The following is a 17,516-nucleotide window of genomic DNA, read 5'->3' as shown; positions in this document are numbered from 1 at the left end:
GGGCCTTCCCCAAACTGTTTCCACAAAGTTGGAAGCACAGAATCGTCTAGAATGTAATTCTATGCTGGAGCGTTAAGATTTCCCTTCACTGGAACTAAGGGGCCTAGCCTGAACTATGAAAAACAGCCCCGGACCATTATTCCTCATCCACCAAACTTTACAGTTGGCAATATGCATTGGGGCAGGTAGCGTTCTCCTGGCATCCACCAAACCCAGATTCGTCCAACGGACTGCTAGATGATGAAGCGTGATTCATCACTCCAGAGAACGCATTTCCACTGCTCCAGAGAACAATGGGGGAGAGCTTTACACCACTCCAGCCGACGATTGGCTGGAAACTCGGCCATGGAAACTCATTTCATGAAGCTCCTGACGAACAGTTCTTGTGCTGACGTTGCTTCCAGAGGCAGTTTGGAACTCGGTTGCAACCGAGGACAGATGGTTGTTACGCGCTTCAGCGCTTGACGGTCCCGTTCTATGAGCTTGTGTGGCCTACCACTTCGCGGCTGAGCCGTTGTTGCTCCTAGACTTTTCCACTTCACAATAACAGCACTTAAAGTTGACCGGGGCAGCTTTAGCGTGGTATACATTTGATGAACTGACTTGCATCCAATGATGGTGCCATGTTGAAAGTCACTGAGCTTTTCAGTAAGGCCATTCTACTGCCAATGTTTGTCTATGGAGATTACATGGCTGTGTGCTCGATTTTATTCACCTGTCAGCAATGGGTGTGGCTGAAATAGCCGAATCCACTAATTTGAAGGGGTGTCCACATACTTTTGTATATATAGTGTACCTCCACTTTTTACATTTTGCTTGCTTTTACTGAAGAAGAAGCATGCTCATCCTAAACCACACTCAAGCTGATTGAGCCTATGGAGTTTCAAAAGGTTTCAAACGGTTTCTTGGAGACCCTATTACTTTTATAAATATAAACTGATTTATGCTTCATTAGAATTTAAAAAAGGTTTTCCCCATTCATGAAAGGTAGGAAAATCAGAGGCCATCTATCCATGACTTGGTCAATGATGTTGTATAGGCTATAGGCTTCACAGGAGGTTGGTGGCACCTTAATTGGGGAGGACGACCTCATGGTAATGGCTGGAGCAGAATACGTGGAATGGTATCAAAAACATCAAACACACAGTTTCCATGTATTTGATGCCATTACGTTGACTCGGTTTCAGCCATTATTATGAGCCGTCCTCCCCTCAGCAGCCTCCACTGATAGGCTTACATATTGATTTGACTTGAGGCGACCGGATGTGCCATTGGGATTTTGCAAACATAAATGGGAAACTAATAACATGTTATGGCCAGACATATTCACACATTTTTCATTCGTACTTTTTCTGCTTAGTAATTGTTGTGCGGGGCATTGGATGTGAGCGTCTCTCCTGTGCGCATTACGCACGAGGACAGCTGAGGTCCCATGCGTCTCCTCTCATGAGTCTGGTATCTGTCTTTTGGAAAGAGTTAATGCCGTTTAACCCAAACCTTGCAGTGTTTTACATTTTTGGGAATGATGTAACGGGGGTGTATGGCACAACCCTCAGTCTCCACCAATGAAAATACGGGCAGGGCTCAACAGCTCCCATTCTCGGGGGGCTTGCTATAAAGCCGGTTATAACGGACTTATCAGTCAGTCTTTGTTCATATTCAGTATTTTACCTGAATTCCTTCATTTGCAGTGTGAAATTCTTTTGAGATTGTAAAGGTATTTAAAAGGCTATTGTTATTTAAATTTCTGATAACGCATTTAACTACCTCTAGCAAGTAGCCTAAGTGTCCAATTTATTTAGAGGCAATTTAAAATAATCTACGCCTGGTAAATGTATTATAGCTTTTTATTTGAGGTATAGATCCCATGTTTATTATTACGCATGCACAAACAAATATTACCTTAATCCAAAGAGATACCTATTATATGTAGTTTTAGAATATTTGTTGTTTCTGTCTTATTTTCAATTGTCTAGTTTGTATATTTTTTCAGGCCGTATCAGATCAGACTTGTTTAGATTACATTTTATTAGGTTAGATTTGAGTTAATTAGGATAGATTTTATGTATTGTTTTTGCATTATATACATAGTTTTCATTGCTAATGGACTATACGCTGCATTTATACTGCTATTTATACGGCGTTGTGATAAGATAGCCATTAATAAGATCATATCAATAACTTGAGGTGTCCCAGTCTGATCGGTATATCGCTCTTCATTACTCAGATGTTCAACTAACTGCGCTAATAGTTTAATTAGTTCAGAACAGCCCGTGCAGCGCTTTTGATCTCAAACTGGATTATATAAACATCGCACCTGTTGAGTTTTCATGGGTAATTTAACACCTGGGCTAGCCTACTTCTCTGCACTGATGTTTTTTTTTATCCAACAAGTTTGTTTTCAGTTTTCCAATTGATTATTAGGCTAGTCATTTGTATATTAACGAATAATCCTAATATATATTATTTGTATGATATTTTACAACAATTTATAATGCAGGAATTCTTCATGAAAATCTATTTGTTCCATTCTATCTTTCTTCCCCTAGCCTTTTTTTCTTCCTATCTCTCCCATCTTCAGCTGCAGTTGCAACATGGAGAACCAGTCCTATGAGGTGAAAATGAATGGGAGTGGTATCCATGAGAAGAATGCTCTCATTGGTGTCAATGGAAAAGGTCTTAATGGAAACGGTAACCATCATAAGGCTGTGAAAAGCATTGTTTGTCTGGCCAAGCAGAAGAGCTGCAGGCAGCGATGGAACATCCGGCCCTCAGAGATGTCAATCAACACCTTGAATCCCATCCGTGCCATTGTGGATGGGATGAAGCTCACACCAAACCCCGAGAAGCCCATGATTGCTCTGTCCATTGGTGAGATGCTACACCACTATCTCATTTGCATATGCTCAGTGTGTTCACTTGTGAAGTGCAGTTGTTCAGAATTATGTTTCTTATGTACTCTTTTATGTACTCTTTTGTCCATCAGGGGACCCTACTGTGTTCGGGAACCTGCCTACTGATGACAAAGTTCTCCAGGCCATGAAGGACGCCATTGACTCACACAAATACAACGGCTATGCTCCGTCTGTTGGTAAGACTCACGCAAGCACTTTCTCACCACAGCACCAACATTTCAAAAAGCTTGTCAAGTGCAAAAAAACTAAGGATGAAGTGATTTTTTTGCATTTTATTTAAATGGGAATTTGAGAGGATATGAGATGAGACACAGCTATTGGGGAGTTAGGTGGCTTGCAAGGGGAAGAGAAGTTGGAGGCTAAAGTCATTTCAGTCAGGGAAGTTGAGAGAGCTATGTAAAATAGGGCCAATTAACTGTCTGCAGATGAACTGAAAGGGTTCCCCTCTATGATTAATGATGATTGTAGCTCTAAGGACAGATGCAGGCGAAATCTCCCTTTCTCCCAGCAGACTACCGAGTACAGTATACAGTACTACAGTACAAAATATAAGATGTTGTCTTCTACTCATCAACAGGTTATCAGAAGAGCAGAGAGGTGGTGGCAAACTTCTACAGTTGCCCCGAGGCCCCCTTGGAGGCAGAGGTGTGTTTACCTCTCATCGTTTACCTGCTTTAACTCGTTCAAACTCTATTTTTTTCTTCATCATATATTCACCTGTCTCGCTACTGTAATTTTCTTTCTTCCAAAACTAGAGGACATCAAAAAATCTCTTGTTATCTTCCTCTCTCTTCCATGCAGGATGTGCTTCTGACCAGTGGCTGCAGTCAGGCTATAGATCTGGCCATCACAGTGCTGTGCAACCCTGGAGACAACATCCTAGTCCCCTGCCCTGGATTCTCCCTCTACAAGACTCTGGCTGTGTCTCTTGGCATCCAGGTCAAACTGTACAACCTGCTGGTGGGTGTTGGACACGGGGGAGGAGCAAAATAGAGGGAAAATAAATCAAAGAGAAAAACTGGATGTTAGCAAGAGAGAGCGTAGAAGGGGGGGAATAGATTGTTGAAAGCGAAAGAGTGGGGGAAATAGATTGTTGAAAGGGAAAGAGTGGGGAAATAGATTGTTGAAAGGGAAAGAGTGGGGGAAATAGATTGTTGAAAGGGAAAGAGTGGGGGAAATAGATTGTTGAAAGGGAAAGAGTGGGGGAAATAGATTGTTGAAAGGGAAAGAGTGGGGGAAATAGATTGTTGAAAGGGAAAGAGTGGGGGAAATGCAGAGCTCTTCCTCATTGACACACATCTGGCACTTATAAATCATGTTGGATGGCTTTCTTTCCTCTAGGCTTACACACACACACACACACACACACATACACACACACACACACACACACACACACACACACACACACACACACACACACACACACACACACACACACACACACACACACACACACACACACACACACACAAATAAATACTTGTAGCTACATAACATTTTAGTTGAATTACATCCATAAAAAACATGAGCTCACTCAGGCACACAGTGGAATGTCGTGACTCTTGAGGTCATGATGTGTATATGACAACTGCACACAGTGTTAAGAGCTGCTATTGATTCACCTATACAATCCACTTATACATTTTTAGAACTCTTACAGAGCTTCCTCCTAATGTCAGGACAGCTGAGTTCCTGCCCATCTTCTGAAAACATCTGAAAACCTACATCTTCACAGAGTATCCTGACTAAGTTCTGATATTTTTCCCACTAATTGGTCTTCTGACCAATCACATCTGATCTTTTCACATCAGATATCTTTCAGAGCTGATGTGATTTGTCAGAAGACTAATTAATGGAAAAAAGATCAGAATTGGACTGCCTGTGTAAATGCAGCCTATGAGATCAAAGGTCAGTTAAGACAGGACAGTGCAGAATCTGCAGATTTGTCTGTTTTCCAGTGTCTGTGCAGTGCATGTACTGTACAGACACTGGAAAACAGACAAATCTGCAGATTCTGCCTTATGTCTGCTCTCTGACTCGTGGTGACTTTGTCTATCTTTGCAGCCAGAGAAGTCTTGGGAGATCGATCTCCAACACATGGAAAGCCTGATAGATGACAGGACAACCTGCCTGATTGTCAACAATCCCTCCAACCCTTGTGGCTCCGTCTACAGTAAAGAGCATCTACAGAACATCCTTTCTGGTGAGCCCTGTTCCTTCACCCTCCTGGCCACAGTGGTCCCTCTCACTATAACACAATATAAGCATTTGGTTCTTATAATGAATCCACTTCTAATTGTAATATTTTTGAATGTGTCTATTCCCTTGTCCAGTTGCCTCCAAACATTGCGTCCCAATCCTGGCTGATGAGATCTATGGTGACATGGTGAGTTCATACACACAGAAGCACTCTCAGAAACAAACACAACAGAGACAGACACTCATACAGACTAATACAGAAACTGGCATTGAACCTATTGCATAATAGGAGACTAAGGAGAGGAATCTATATTGGATTGTCTTCTGGCATGGAGGAAGATTGGTCTATGGAGGTGTACAATACAGTAGTAGACTGGTCATGCGTCCAGGAGTGGGCTGCTGGTTCTGGGGTATAGCCTACATCCTGGCCACTAGGCCCCATGTAATACATAATGCCAGCGAGGCACATTCTTTAACATTCTGTAGCAGTTACAGGGAGGTTTTCTCTGGCTTAGCTCTGCTGGGTATCCAAGGAGACCTGTCTGACAAGTCCACATCAGCACTGGGGTGATTAGGGGTGTTACAGGCTGAATGGGGGGCTGGCAGAGGCGGGGCAGCAGTGCTGGGTTTAGGACAGCCAGGGCAAGTGAAGGATGAGCCACAGAGGTAAACTGTAGACAAGAGGCGCTCCTCTGCTCTGTAATTTCTGAGAGCTGTGTTGAGAATTTCTTTTGGATAGCTTAAAGGGAAATTCGCAGTTGCTTCCTATTTTTGTACTTATAAATGAATGATATACTGTATACTCATTGATTCTTGAAGAATATAACATATAAATGCCTCATGAGCTTAGGTCAACTGTCGTAGCCCATCGGAAACCAAAATATAAGCTTGTTTACTCCAATGTTTGTAAACATTGTAAATGCATCAATAGCTCTGTCTATGAATTTAAAAGAGCAATATGAAGATATGTCCTTCTTGCTAAAATTCTATGGGGGGGTGATTGGTGCTATGGGGTCAGAATTCACCAATGTCTCGCTCAGTACAAAAAACGAAACAATAATATGTTGTATTGTCACACACAGTGGATAGGTGCAGTGAAGTGTTTTAGTTTTTTACAGGGTCAGCCATAGTAGTACGTCGCCCCTGGAGCAAATGAGGGTTAAGTGTCTTGCACAAGGGTACATCGACAGATTTTTCACAATGTCGGCTCAAAACAAGTCCCTTTCAGTTACTAGCCCAACACTCTAACCGCTAGAACAGAAGTACTCAGAATGACTGTGCACTTTTCGCCGGCATGTGTTTGCGATTAATGCAGATGTGAGGGTAATATAGTGCGAGAGCGGAGGAGAAGAAGTGGGTGGGGGTTGGAGGGCCCCTTTTTTAATGACAAGGTGCCTGTTTAGGGGCTGTGTGGAGGGGTGCCTGTTTAGGGGCTGTGTGGAGGGGTGCCTGTTTAGGGGCTGTGTGGAGGGGTGCCTGTTTAGGTGCTGTGTGGAGGGGTGCCTGTTTAGGGGCTGTGTGGAGGGGTGCCTATTTAGGTGCTGTGTGGAGGGGTGCCTGTTTAGGGGCTGTGTGGAGGGGTGCCTGTTTAGGTGCTGTGTGGAGGGGTGCCTGTTTAGGGGCTGTGTGGAGGGGTGCCTGTTTAGGTGCTGTGTGGAGGGGTGCCTGTTTAGGGGCTGTGTGGAGGGGTGCCTGTTTAGGTGCTGTGTGGAGGCATTATGTGTCTGGGCAGCATCAGTTCCATCTCATGGTTAGAGGGGAATGTTTGGCAAGCACCATCCTTATGGGCCCCTATGGGCTCCTCTCTGTGAAAAAACCCCACAGCTGACAAGAGCTTAGAGCGGAGCCATAAATGCTCTGTTTGTAAATTAGATCTGAGGTGAGGTTTGGGATGTTCTTTTTCTGAACTGTCAGTCATTGTGCTCTGACCAATAGCACGCGGGGCGGATCTCCCACCCGTCATCAAGGCCTCAGCTCTAATGAAAGCCAGCTTGCTACGGTTACCATACCACCACTTTTTTTCCTCTGCTCTCTCTCTCTCCTTTTCTCCTTCCATCTTTTTGTCTTTTTTTCTTAGACGAGCAGTGCATAACAATACATTTGCATTACATCAAGTTATGAAATCCCTCACAAACTTTGTTATGGTGAAATTAGTTGAATAATTCTTAACTATTGATATACATGTTGGCATGTTGTTGTCTTTGATGGTGTTGTTTGTATTGATTGATTAAGTTGAATTGCTTTATTTTTCAATGGGTGAAGAAAGACCATACTTGCACTGTACTGTAGTCAAAGTTAGGTACATCTGGAGTTATCTAACTTCTTTAAAAAGTTGTAATTGGATTACAGTTACATACTTAAAAACAGCTGAATACATTTTGAATTACTTGATCTAAAATCACAATGTGGGCTGCAAGTGTTTGCCTCAAACACACTGAAATGGCAGATGTATTTTACCATCATTGAAAGCTGTGCTGATCCACACAGCTCAGAAGTCTCCTTTAGGTAGGAATGGAAGCTCTGTTCTAATTTATTTGAAATCTCCAAAACTTCCAAATTAGCTCTCCTTGGTTGCTTTCCACAGAAACTTATTTTAACCAAAAAAGTCAGATCCCCCCTTTCACTTTGGAACTGAAACATGAGGGTCTTTGTGTCAATAGGACATCTTTGGTTAGTCAACACAGTCCACCCTGTTCACTGCCCAAGCACTTAGATGGCATATAATCATATTTCTCTTGCATCCGTCGCATCTGTCTATTGCCGTCTTTATCGTACCAGACAGTTACCTTAAGGGAGGGTCAGACATTTAAATGACCGTTTTCATTTTTTACTGGCCACGTTCTGCTTGGTGGCTGGGTGTATTTTTCAAGTAATTCGCCCAACCCTGAGTGTAATGCTCTGTATTGTGAATAGAATCAATACAGTATATTAAAACATTTCCCCTTTAGTGTAAACTAACCCTGATTATATTACATTGTTTTCTATAGTATGTTTTGTATTGATGCGAGTGTGTACTGTATCTTCATGATCAGGTGTTTCCTGGTTGCACATACCAATCTACGGCGTCCCTCAGCAGTGATGTGCCCATCCTAGCGTGTGGTGGTCTGGCCAAGCGATGGCTAGTCCCTGGCTGGAGGCTTGGTTGGATCCTCATCCACGACAAGAATCAAATCTTCGGAAAAGAGGTAAGTCCTTCAGCCTCTCACTACTCACATACTGAAGGTGAAGCAGTTTATCTATACACATACACTACACCAATACACATACGGTAAGATTAATCTGTGTCCTCTGGGGTTCGGAATCACTTCTAATGTACCTAATCTGTCCCTCTTCTGCTTTCAGATTCGTCAGGGTCTGGTTAAGCTTAGCCAGAGGATTCTGGGTGCCTGCACCATTGTCCAGGGGGCGATAGAGAGCATCCTGAACGACACACCCCAGGAGTTTTACCACAGAACCATCCGTTTCCTCGAGGTGAGTCCCCCTCCCTTGAACCTTCCACAATTACTTTATATGCAGATGGTAGTAGTCTAACATATTGATTTATCTGGATATCTGTCTGACTGTCCGACTGACTGTCTATTGACTTGTTTCCTATTTCTTTCTCAGTCAAACTCCGAGATCTGTTTCTCTGAACTGTCCACTGTTCCTGGGCTGACCCCCGTGATGCCATCAGGAGCCATGTACCTCATGGTGAGTCTTATGTGTCCAGAGTTGTAGGTTTGGAGTCTGTAGGTGGGGAGATAACAGAACAGACCAGGATCCCCATAAGGAAAATAACGTATTTTCCAGATGTTGTCGTCAGGTGCATTTTAGGTGCTGAATGACAGGTAAAAAATAAAAAATTCCAGATGTTGAAAACACATCTTTTCCAGACATTGAAAATACATATTTTCCGACGTTAAAATCAGGTGCATTTTATGTGCTGAATAAAAGGCGAAAAGTTGGCTTTTCTGGATGTTGAAAATACATAATTTAGAGACGTTGAAAATACAGTTGAAGTCAGAAGTTTACATACACCTTAGCCAAATACATTTAAACTCCGTTTTTCACAATTCCTGACATTTAATCTTAGTAACAATTCCTTGTCTTAGGTCAGTTAGGATCACCACTTTATTTTAAGAATGTGAAATGTCAGAATAATAGTAGAGAGTGATTTATTTCAGCTTTTATTTCTTTCATCACATTCCCAGTGGGTCAGAAGTTTACATACACTCAATTAGTATTTGATAGCATTGCCTTTAAATTGTTTAACTTGGGTCAAATGTTTCGGGTAGCCTTCCACAAGCTTACCACAATAAATTGAGTGAATTTTGGCCCATTCCTCCTGACAGAACTGGTGTAACTGAGTCAGGTTTGTAGGCCTCCTTGCTCGCACACGCTTTTTCAGTTCTGCCCACAAATGTTCTATAAGATTGAGGTCAGGGCTTTGTGATGGCCACTCCAATACCTTGACTTTGTTGTCCTTAAGCTGTTTTGCCACAACTTTGGAAGTATGCTTGGGGTCATTGTCCATTTGGAAGACCCATTTGCGACCAAGCTTTAACTTCCTGACTGATGTCTTGAGATGTTGCTTCAATATATCCACATAATTTTCTTTCCTCATGATGCCATCTATTTTGTGAAGTGCACGTTTGGGATGATATTCTTCAACTTGCAAGCCTCCCCCTTTTTCCTCCAAACATAGCAATGGTCATTATGGCCAAACAGTTCTATTTTTGTTTCATCAGACCAGAGGACATTTCTCCAAAAAGTACGATCTTTGTCCCCATGTGCAGTTGCAAACCGTAGTCTAGCTTTTTTTATGGCGGTTTTGGAGCAGTGTCTTCTTCCTTGCTGAGCGGACGTTCAGGTTATGTCGATATAGGACTCGTTTTACTGTGGATATAGATACTTTTGTACCTGTTTCCTCCAGCATCTTCACAAGGTCCTTTGCTGTTATTCTGGGATTGATTTGCACTTTTCGCACCAAAGTACGTTCATCTCTAGGAGACAGAACGCGTCTCCTTCCTGAGCGGTATAACGGCTGCGTGGGCCCATGGTGTTTATACATGCATACTATTGTTTGTACAGATGAACGTGGTACCTTCAGGTGTTTGGAACTTGCTCTCAAGGATGAATCGACTTGTGGAGGTCTACAATTTTTTTTCTGAGGTCTTGGCTGATTTCTATTGATTTTCCCATGATGTCAAGCAAAGAGGCACTGAGTTTGAACGTAGGCCTTGAAATATGTCCACAGGTTCACTTCCAATTGACTCAAATGATGTCAATTAGCCTATCAGAAGCTTCTAAAGCCATGACATCATTTTCTGGAATTTTCCAAGCTGTTTAAAGGCACAGTCAACTTAGTGTATGCAAACTTCTGACCAAGTGGAATTGTGATACAGTGAATTATAAGTGAAATAATCTGTCTGCAAACAATTGTTGGAAAAATTACTTGTGTCTTGCAGAGAGTAGATGTCCTAACAGACTTGCCAAAACTATAGTTTGTTAACAAGACATTTGTGGAGGGGATGAAAAACTAGTTTTAATGACTCCAACCTAAGTGTATTTTAAACTTCCGACTTCAACTGTACGTATTTTTTGTTTATTGATTCTATAACCAAATTTCAACTGCACATACTGTACATTCTCAATGACATAAGCATTAGATCACAATAATACTTTTTCAAGACTTAATATAAGAAAGAGGAAACAACTGAAATTTGCAACAGAATATTTTATTATTGCGTCCATCTGTAAAATGCACTTATGATAGCTTTTTCAAAGCTTTAAAACAGGAAGCAATGATGTTGAAACTAATTCAATATACAGAATAAACCAACAGACCACTTCAACTAAAATAACATTCTCAATAACGGTTACTGATTTTTTTCTTTTCTTGCTATGACTGTGATATGTTTCTCTACCTTAGTTGAATGCACTGACTGTAAGTCCCTCTGGATAAGAGCATCTGCTAAATGACCTAAATGTGAAAACAAACACTTGCAAAGCATGCTGGGTATTATTCGAAAGTTTGGGCCAAATCAAAGCCGGTCTGGACCGGACCAAATCTTAACGAATTATAGGTTGGCTGTGGATGTTCAAATCAAGGCGGCCAGGACCAAAAAAAGACGTTGCTGTCGTTAAATGCTTAGTAGGATACTTAATGTGTGTCTTGGTATTTCTAGGTGGGAATTGAGATGGAACACTTCCCAGAGTTCCAGAACGATGTGCAGTTCACTGAGCGTCTGGTAACTGAGCAGTCCGTCTTCTGCCTGCCTGCTACGGTAAAACACCAGACACACACATCTATCTATCTATCTATCTATCTATCTATCTATCTATCTATCTATCTATCTATCTATCTATCTATCTATCTATCTATCTATCTATCTATCTATCTATCTATCTATCTATCTATCTATCTATCTATCTATCTATCTATCTATCTATCTATCTATCTATCTATCTATCTATCTATCTATCTATCTATCTATCTATCTATCTATCTATCTATCTATCGACGCATTGGCTGACAACGTCACGAAAATGATGCATGCCTATCGATGTGAGTGGAAGCCATGATTTGTTATGATTCTGAACAGTCAGAAAGCTAGCAACACCCCGACAAAAAAATATTGCAATTTTGAAACTGCAGTAAAAGTGCAGTAACTGCAGTCGATTGTGGTATTTTAAACGCAGTAATTCCAGAATAACTGCACTGTGGTATTTTGGATGCGGTATTTGAAACATACTGCAATTATACTGCACTCTAACTGCAATCTGTTTTTGTAAGGGCAATGACAAGAAGCTACCATGTAGGGAATTGTAGGTGGCTCGTTTCAGCTAGTTTGATCTTGTTCTTGATACCATGTCTTGTTTTAAGCTGTTTTGACTGATTTCATGTCAATCCTAATGTGGCAAAATCACTAGCTAGCTAACCAATAACTGTAACGATGTATTTGAGAGACAACAAGAGCTCATTGTGCAAATATATTGATGTTTCAATAAACATTTGAACTAAATATAGTTTACATGTTGTTATCTATCTATCCATCCATCTAATGGACTCATCCATCCTCTCTGTCTACCATGGGTAGAGAAATTACCTTGTTTTGTCGTTTACAATTCTCTTCTCCCTGCAGGCATTTGAGTACCCAAATTACTTCCGGATCGTGGTGACCGTACCAGAGGAGATGATGGTGGAGGCGTGTACACGGATTCGGGAGTTCTGCCAGTGCCACTACAGAACCTGCAGCCGAGACAGCAACGAGCTAGACCAATAATGAGAGAGACAGCCTGAGAGAGGGGGAGACCAAAGATTATGGGCATAGAAGGTGACAAAAGTAAATGTGAAAAAAAGAGAACGGGTGAGAGAAAAATAAAATAAATTAGGGAAGAGGAGGAGAGAGAAGATGGGTCAAAATATTGTGTTGCACTGCGGAAACAAAGGTATTTGCAATGTCATTGGTAGTGGTCCATCTTTGGTACCCCAACTTATGAGCAGACCTGATATTTATATTTTGTATGGCCATCTTATGTTAACCTCACTTTGTCTAACTATTTTAATTCTCAATGTTTTTCTATATGTTGGGTTGACCAGAAAACCATTGGGCGTATAGAACCAGGGACCGGGGGTCCTCCCCTTTGTTCAAACCATGATGGGGTTCATGGTTGGGTTGATCCCACCACGGAAACAGATGGAACTGAAGCACCAGCATGGATCAGATGATCTACAGTGCTTTCCATAGTCAGCGTTACATACTCTTTCTTGCATATGTTAGAATTATGATGACACTCAGTATACATTCTGATATATTGCATGCTTAACCAACACTTTTCCTATGTATATAATCTATTTGTTATGTTGATGTAATATAGATTTTTTTTTCTTTTTCACTTTCATATAAAAAAGTTATTTAAACCGAATTAAAGCTATAAAATACTTATTTGTTTGTTATAACCAGTTGCGATTTTAGCATGTAAATGTTGGTGGGGCAAAAGAAAAAGAAGTGGGATACAGTCCCAACACATTACCACTGCTACACCTGGCTATCAGCAGAGCCTTGTCTGTCAGCAAAACAGTTCATTCAGCCTCATTAACTGCCTTTAAAAAAAACATAACTGATATGGCTGACTTGCTTAAACAAATGTGGCATATGGGGACGACAAACGGATAAGAGGCAATCCGTAATTTTGATTAAGACATTAATGAGCGAGCTAGGACGGACGTAGTCAATATAACTATTTGTTCAGCACTTTTGAAATGTACAGCAACAGAATTGAGAACATGGGCCGTTCTTACAGTATTCTCCCTGTACACCAAGTCAGAACCATAGGATAAATAGAGGGGGCATATAAGCAGACACTGAAAGCTCTTACAATAGTCTATGATTACATTTCTCAAAAACAGGTTATAGGCTACATGTGCACCAACAAGTCAGAACAATAGGTGAAATTAAGAGGTGAAAATAGACCAAATTATTAGGGTGAGGCATATAGGCTACTAACAGCTTACTACACAACATACACTTAGTATTACTTTCTTAGCTACAGTATACATATTTCCTTGGAATATTACATCATTTATGCAGCAACATACAAGACATTTTTTTACTCACCTTGTTGTGCTGTGCTCACTTGAACAGGAAGGTGGTGCGGCGGTCCTTCGTGGGCATATTTTGTCATCAAATTTTATCATCAAAGTCTGGCATTCTCTGGATTTATGATGCTTTCAAGAAACCTGGGAACTCTGAAGAAAAAAAAAGGTTGAATCATGATGACGTCAGTGATCTTCAGTTCGTAGCTCTAGAAAGAGGCACGAGTTCCCGATTTACAATTCCGATATGGATGAAAGTTCAAAACGTAGCTTGTTTTTCCCCAGTTCCCAGTTGTCTTGAACTCACTAAAGTCAGATTTTGCAGTTCCGAGTTAACAGCTGGTTTGCGCGAGGCACAACTCATGCTTCATTGACAGCATGGCCAATGTTGAATGTTTATCATTTTAAACTAGGAAAAGAGACCCTTAGACTTGGGACCACACAGCCACTCTATTGAATAGCAGGCTAATGATTGCTTTGCAATGCTTGCAGTTAGCCACATATATTCCTTCCAAACCACTCATTGTTGAATTTGCGATTTCCAACTTCTTGTGTAATGTTCATGTCCATAGCCGATGAGCACTGATACGTTTTATCTATAATTTCTCTTCATTATTTATCTTCATATTAGTCCAATCAAAGCTACTGTAGACATAACGTGATTTGACGTCATTTTATCTGTGGCCAATGACCTTGAGCCTTCTTGGATGGACACGTCTAACGTAACTCTATGGCAGCACCCAAGGGGCTTGAATCTTCGAGCTCTACCCTTAGAATTGGCAGTGACGTAGTGTGCCCATGAGTGACAGAACAATGAGCCAATCACGGCGCAACGCTCCGTATTTTCTTCTGACTTGCCCCACAACCTCAGAAAGCACTGAGCTAGGCTGAAACACCTGCATTTTGGAGTGCCCTTACTCAAGAAAACAAAAAAAGAAACCATATGTGTATGCGACTTTATTAACTCAATGATATACAGTACCAGTCAAAAGTTTGGACACACCTACTCATTCAAGGGTTTTTCTTTTTTTGTACTATATTCTACATTGTAGAATAATAGTGAAGACATCAAAACTATGAAATAACATATGGAATCATGTAGTAACCAAAAAAGTGTTAAACGAATCAAAATATATTTTATATGAGATTCATCAAAGTAGTCACCCTTTGCCTTGATGACAACTTTGCACACTCTTGGCCTTCTCTCAACCAGCTTCACCTGGAATGCTTTTCCATCAGGTGTAAATCTTCTGCTAAACAGTCTCAATATAATTAAAATATATATTTATTTTTAAATACAGTATTGAACAATATTATTCAGTCTTGAGCTGTTGTCATCTCTAATTCATGTATAATGTTTTGTAAATGCTTTATGTCAGTATATTCAGGACACTTTTATTGATTTTCAGCAAGAACTTTCTCATACTAAAATGTTATTCTAGCATTGAGACTGCACTTGTGAAGTTGGTAAATGACCTTTTAATGGCATCAGACCGAGGCTCTGCATCTGTCCTCGTGCTCCTAGACCTTAGTGCTGCTTTTGATACCATCAATCACCACATTCTTTTGGAGAGATTGGAAACCCAAATTGGTCTACACGGACAAGTTCTGGCCTGGTTTAGATCTTATCTGTCGAAAATATATGTTTATCTCTGTGAATGGTTTGTCCTCTGACAAATCAACTGTACATTTCGGTGTTCCTCAAGGTTCCGTTTTAGGACCACTATTGTTTTCACTATATATTTTACCTCTTGGGGATGTCATTCGAAAACATAATGTTAACTTTCACTGCTATGCAGATGACACACAGCTGTACATTTCAATGAAACATGGAGAAGCCCCAAAATTGCCCTCGCTGGAAGCCTGTGTTTCAGACATAAGGAAGTGGATGGCTGCAAACTTTCTACTTTTAAACTTGGACAAAACAGAGATGCTTGTTCTATGTCCCAAGAAACAAAGAGATCTTCTGTTGAATCTGACAATTAATCTTGATGGTTGTACAGTCGTCTCAAATAAAACTGTGAAGGACCTCGGCGTTACTCTGGATCCTGATCTCTCTTTTGAAGAACATATCAAGACTGTTTCAAGGACAGCTTTTTTCCATTTACGTAACATTGCAAAAATCAGCAATTTTCTGTCCAAAAATTATGCTAAAAAATTTAAACTTTTTTTTTTACTTCTAGGTTATACTACTGCAATGCTCTACTTTCCGGCTACCCGGATAAAGCACTAAATAAACTTCAGTTAGTGCTAAATACGGCTGCGAGAATCCTGACAAGAACCAAAACATTTGATCATATTACTCCAGTGCTAGCCTCCCTACACTGGCTTCCTGTTAAGGCAAGGGCTGATTTCAAGGTTTTACTGCTAACCTACAAAGCATTACATGGGCTTGCTCCTACCTATCTTTCCGATTTGGTCCTGCCGTACATACCTACACGTACGCTACGGTCACAAGACACAGGCCTCCTAATTGTCCCTAGAATTTCTAAGCAAACATATGGAGGCAGGGCTTTCTCCTATAGAGCTTCATTTTTATGGAATGGTCTGCCTACCCATGTGAGAGACACAGACTCGGTCTCAACCTTTAAGTCTTTATTGAAGACTCATCTCTTCAGTAGGTCCTATGATTGAGTGTAGTCTGGCCCAGGAGTGTGAAGGTGAACGGAAAGGCACTGGAGCAACGAACCGCCCTTGCTGCCTCTGCCTGGCCGGTTCCCCTCTCTCCACTGGGATTCTCTGCCTCTAACCCTATTACAGGGGCTGAGTCACTGGCTTACTGGTGCTCTTCCATGCCGTCCCTAGGAGGGGCGCGTCACTTGAGTGGGTTGAGTCACTGACGTGGTCTTCCTGTCTGGGTTGGCGCCCCCCCTTGTGTTGTGCCGTGGCGGAGATCTTTGTGGGCTATACTCGGCCTTGTCTCAGGATGGTAAGTTGGTGGATGAAGATATCCCTCTAGTGGTGTGGGGGCTGTGCTTTGGCAAAGTGGGTGGGGTTATATCCTGCCTGTTTGGCCCTGTCCGGGGGTATCATTGGATGGGGCCACAGTGTCTCCTGACCCCTCCTGTCTCAGCCTCCAGTATTTATGCTGCAGTAGTTTATGTGTCGGGGGGCTAGGGTCAGTCTGTTATATCTGGAGTATTTCTCCTGTCTTATCCGGTATCCTGTGTGAATTTAAGTATGCTCTCTCTAATTCTCTCTTTCTCTCTTTCTTTCTTTCTCTCTCTCGGAGGACCTGAGCCCTAGGACCATGCCTCAGGACTACCTGGCATGATGACTCCTTGTTGTCCCCAGTTCACCTGGCCGTGCTGCTGCTCCAGTTTCAACTGTTCTGCCTGCGGCTATGGAACCCTGACCTGTTCACTGTGATTACTATTATTTGACCATGCTGGTCATTTATGAAGATTTGAACATCTTGGCCATGTTCTGTTATAATCTCCACACGGCACAGCCAGAAGAGGACTGGCCACCACTCATAGCCTGGTTCCTCTCTAGGTTTCTTCCATGTTTTGGCCTTTCTAGGGAGTTTTTCCGAGCCACCGTGCTTCTACACCTGCATTGCCTGCTCTTTGGGGTTTTAGGCTGGGTTTCTGTACAGCACTTTGATATATCAGCTGATGTAAGAAGGGCTATATAAACACATTTGATTTGATTTGATTATTCCCTAGGGCCTAGACACACTTTGAGTGACCTTCAGTTTCAAATCCCTATGAAGGCTCTCTTGGTTTTAAAGAAAGAAAACAAATGTCCCGACAAATAATGAATATTACAATGAAATACTTTTACTCATACTACACACAGATACATTTATCATTCTAACT

General features: G+C 41.5%; 1 protein-coding gene across 2 annotated transcripts; it reads left to right on the top strand.

Moving 5' to 3' along the window:
- Window positions 1–1,581: 1,581 nt before the first annotated feature.
- On the top strand, window positions 1,582–13,045 carry LOC106573680 (tyrosine aminotransferase). 2 transcript variants are annotated; one of them, XM_014148952.2, is made up of 12 exons: window positions 1,582–1,717; window positions 2,550–2,871; window positions 2,987–3,091; window positions 3,493–3,560; window positions 3,717–3,875; window positions 4,983–5,121; window positions 5,252–5,304; window positions 8,150–8,302; window positions 8,460–8,588; window positions 8,724–8,807; window positions 11,285–11,383; window positions 12,242–13,045. In XM_014148952.2, the coding sequence occupies exons 2-12, from the start codon at window positions 2,595–2,597 to the stop codon at window positions 12,380–12,382; spliced, it is 1,407 nt and encodes a 468-aa protein (XP_014004427.1). In that variant the 5' UTR covers window positions 1,582–1,717; window positions 2,550–2,594; the 3' UTR covers window positions 12,383–13,045. The 2 variants fall into 2 exon arrangements, with proteins under 2 accessions (XP_014004427.1, XP_014004428.1); XM_014148953.3 differs by having other exon boundaries at window positions 1,600–1,717; window positions 2,582–2,871.
- Window positions 13,046–17,516: the final 4,471 nt, after the last annotated feature.

The sequence above is a fragment of the Salmo salar genome, chromosome 16 (genome assembly GCF_965601325.2).
Source record: "Salmo salar chromosome 16, fSalSal1, whole genome shotgun sequence".
In the NCBI taxonomy this organism is placed as follows: domain Eukaryota; kingdom Metazoa; phylum Chordata; class Actinopteri; order Salmoniformes; family Salmonidae; genus Salmo; species Salmo salar.
The sequence above is the reverse complement of the archived record's forward strand: the minus strand, read 5'-3'. Positions and strand labels throughout refer to the sequence as shown.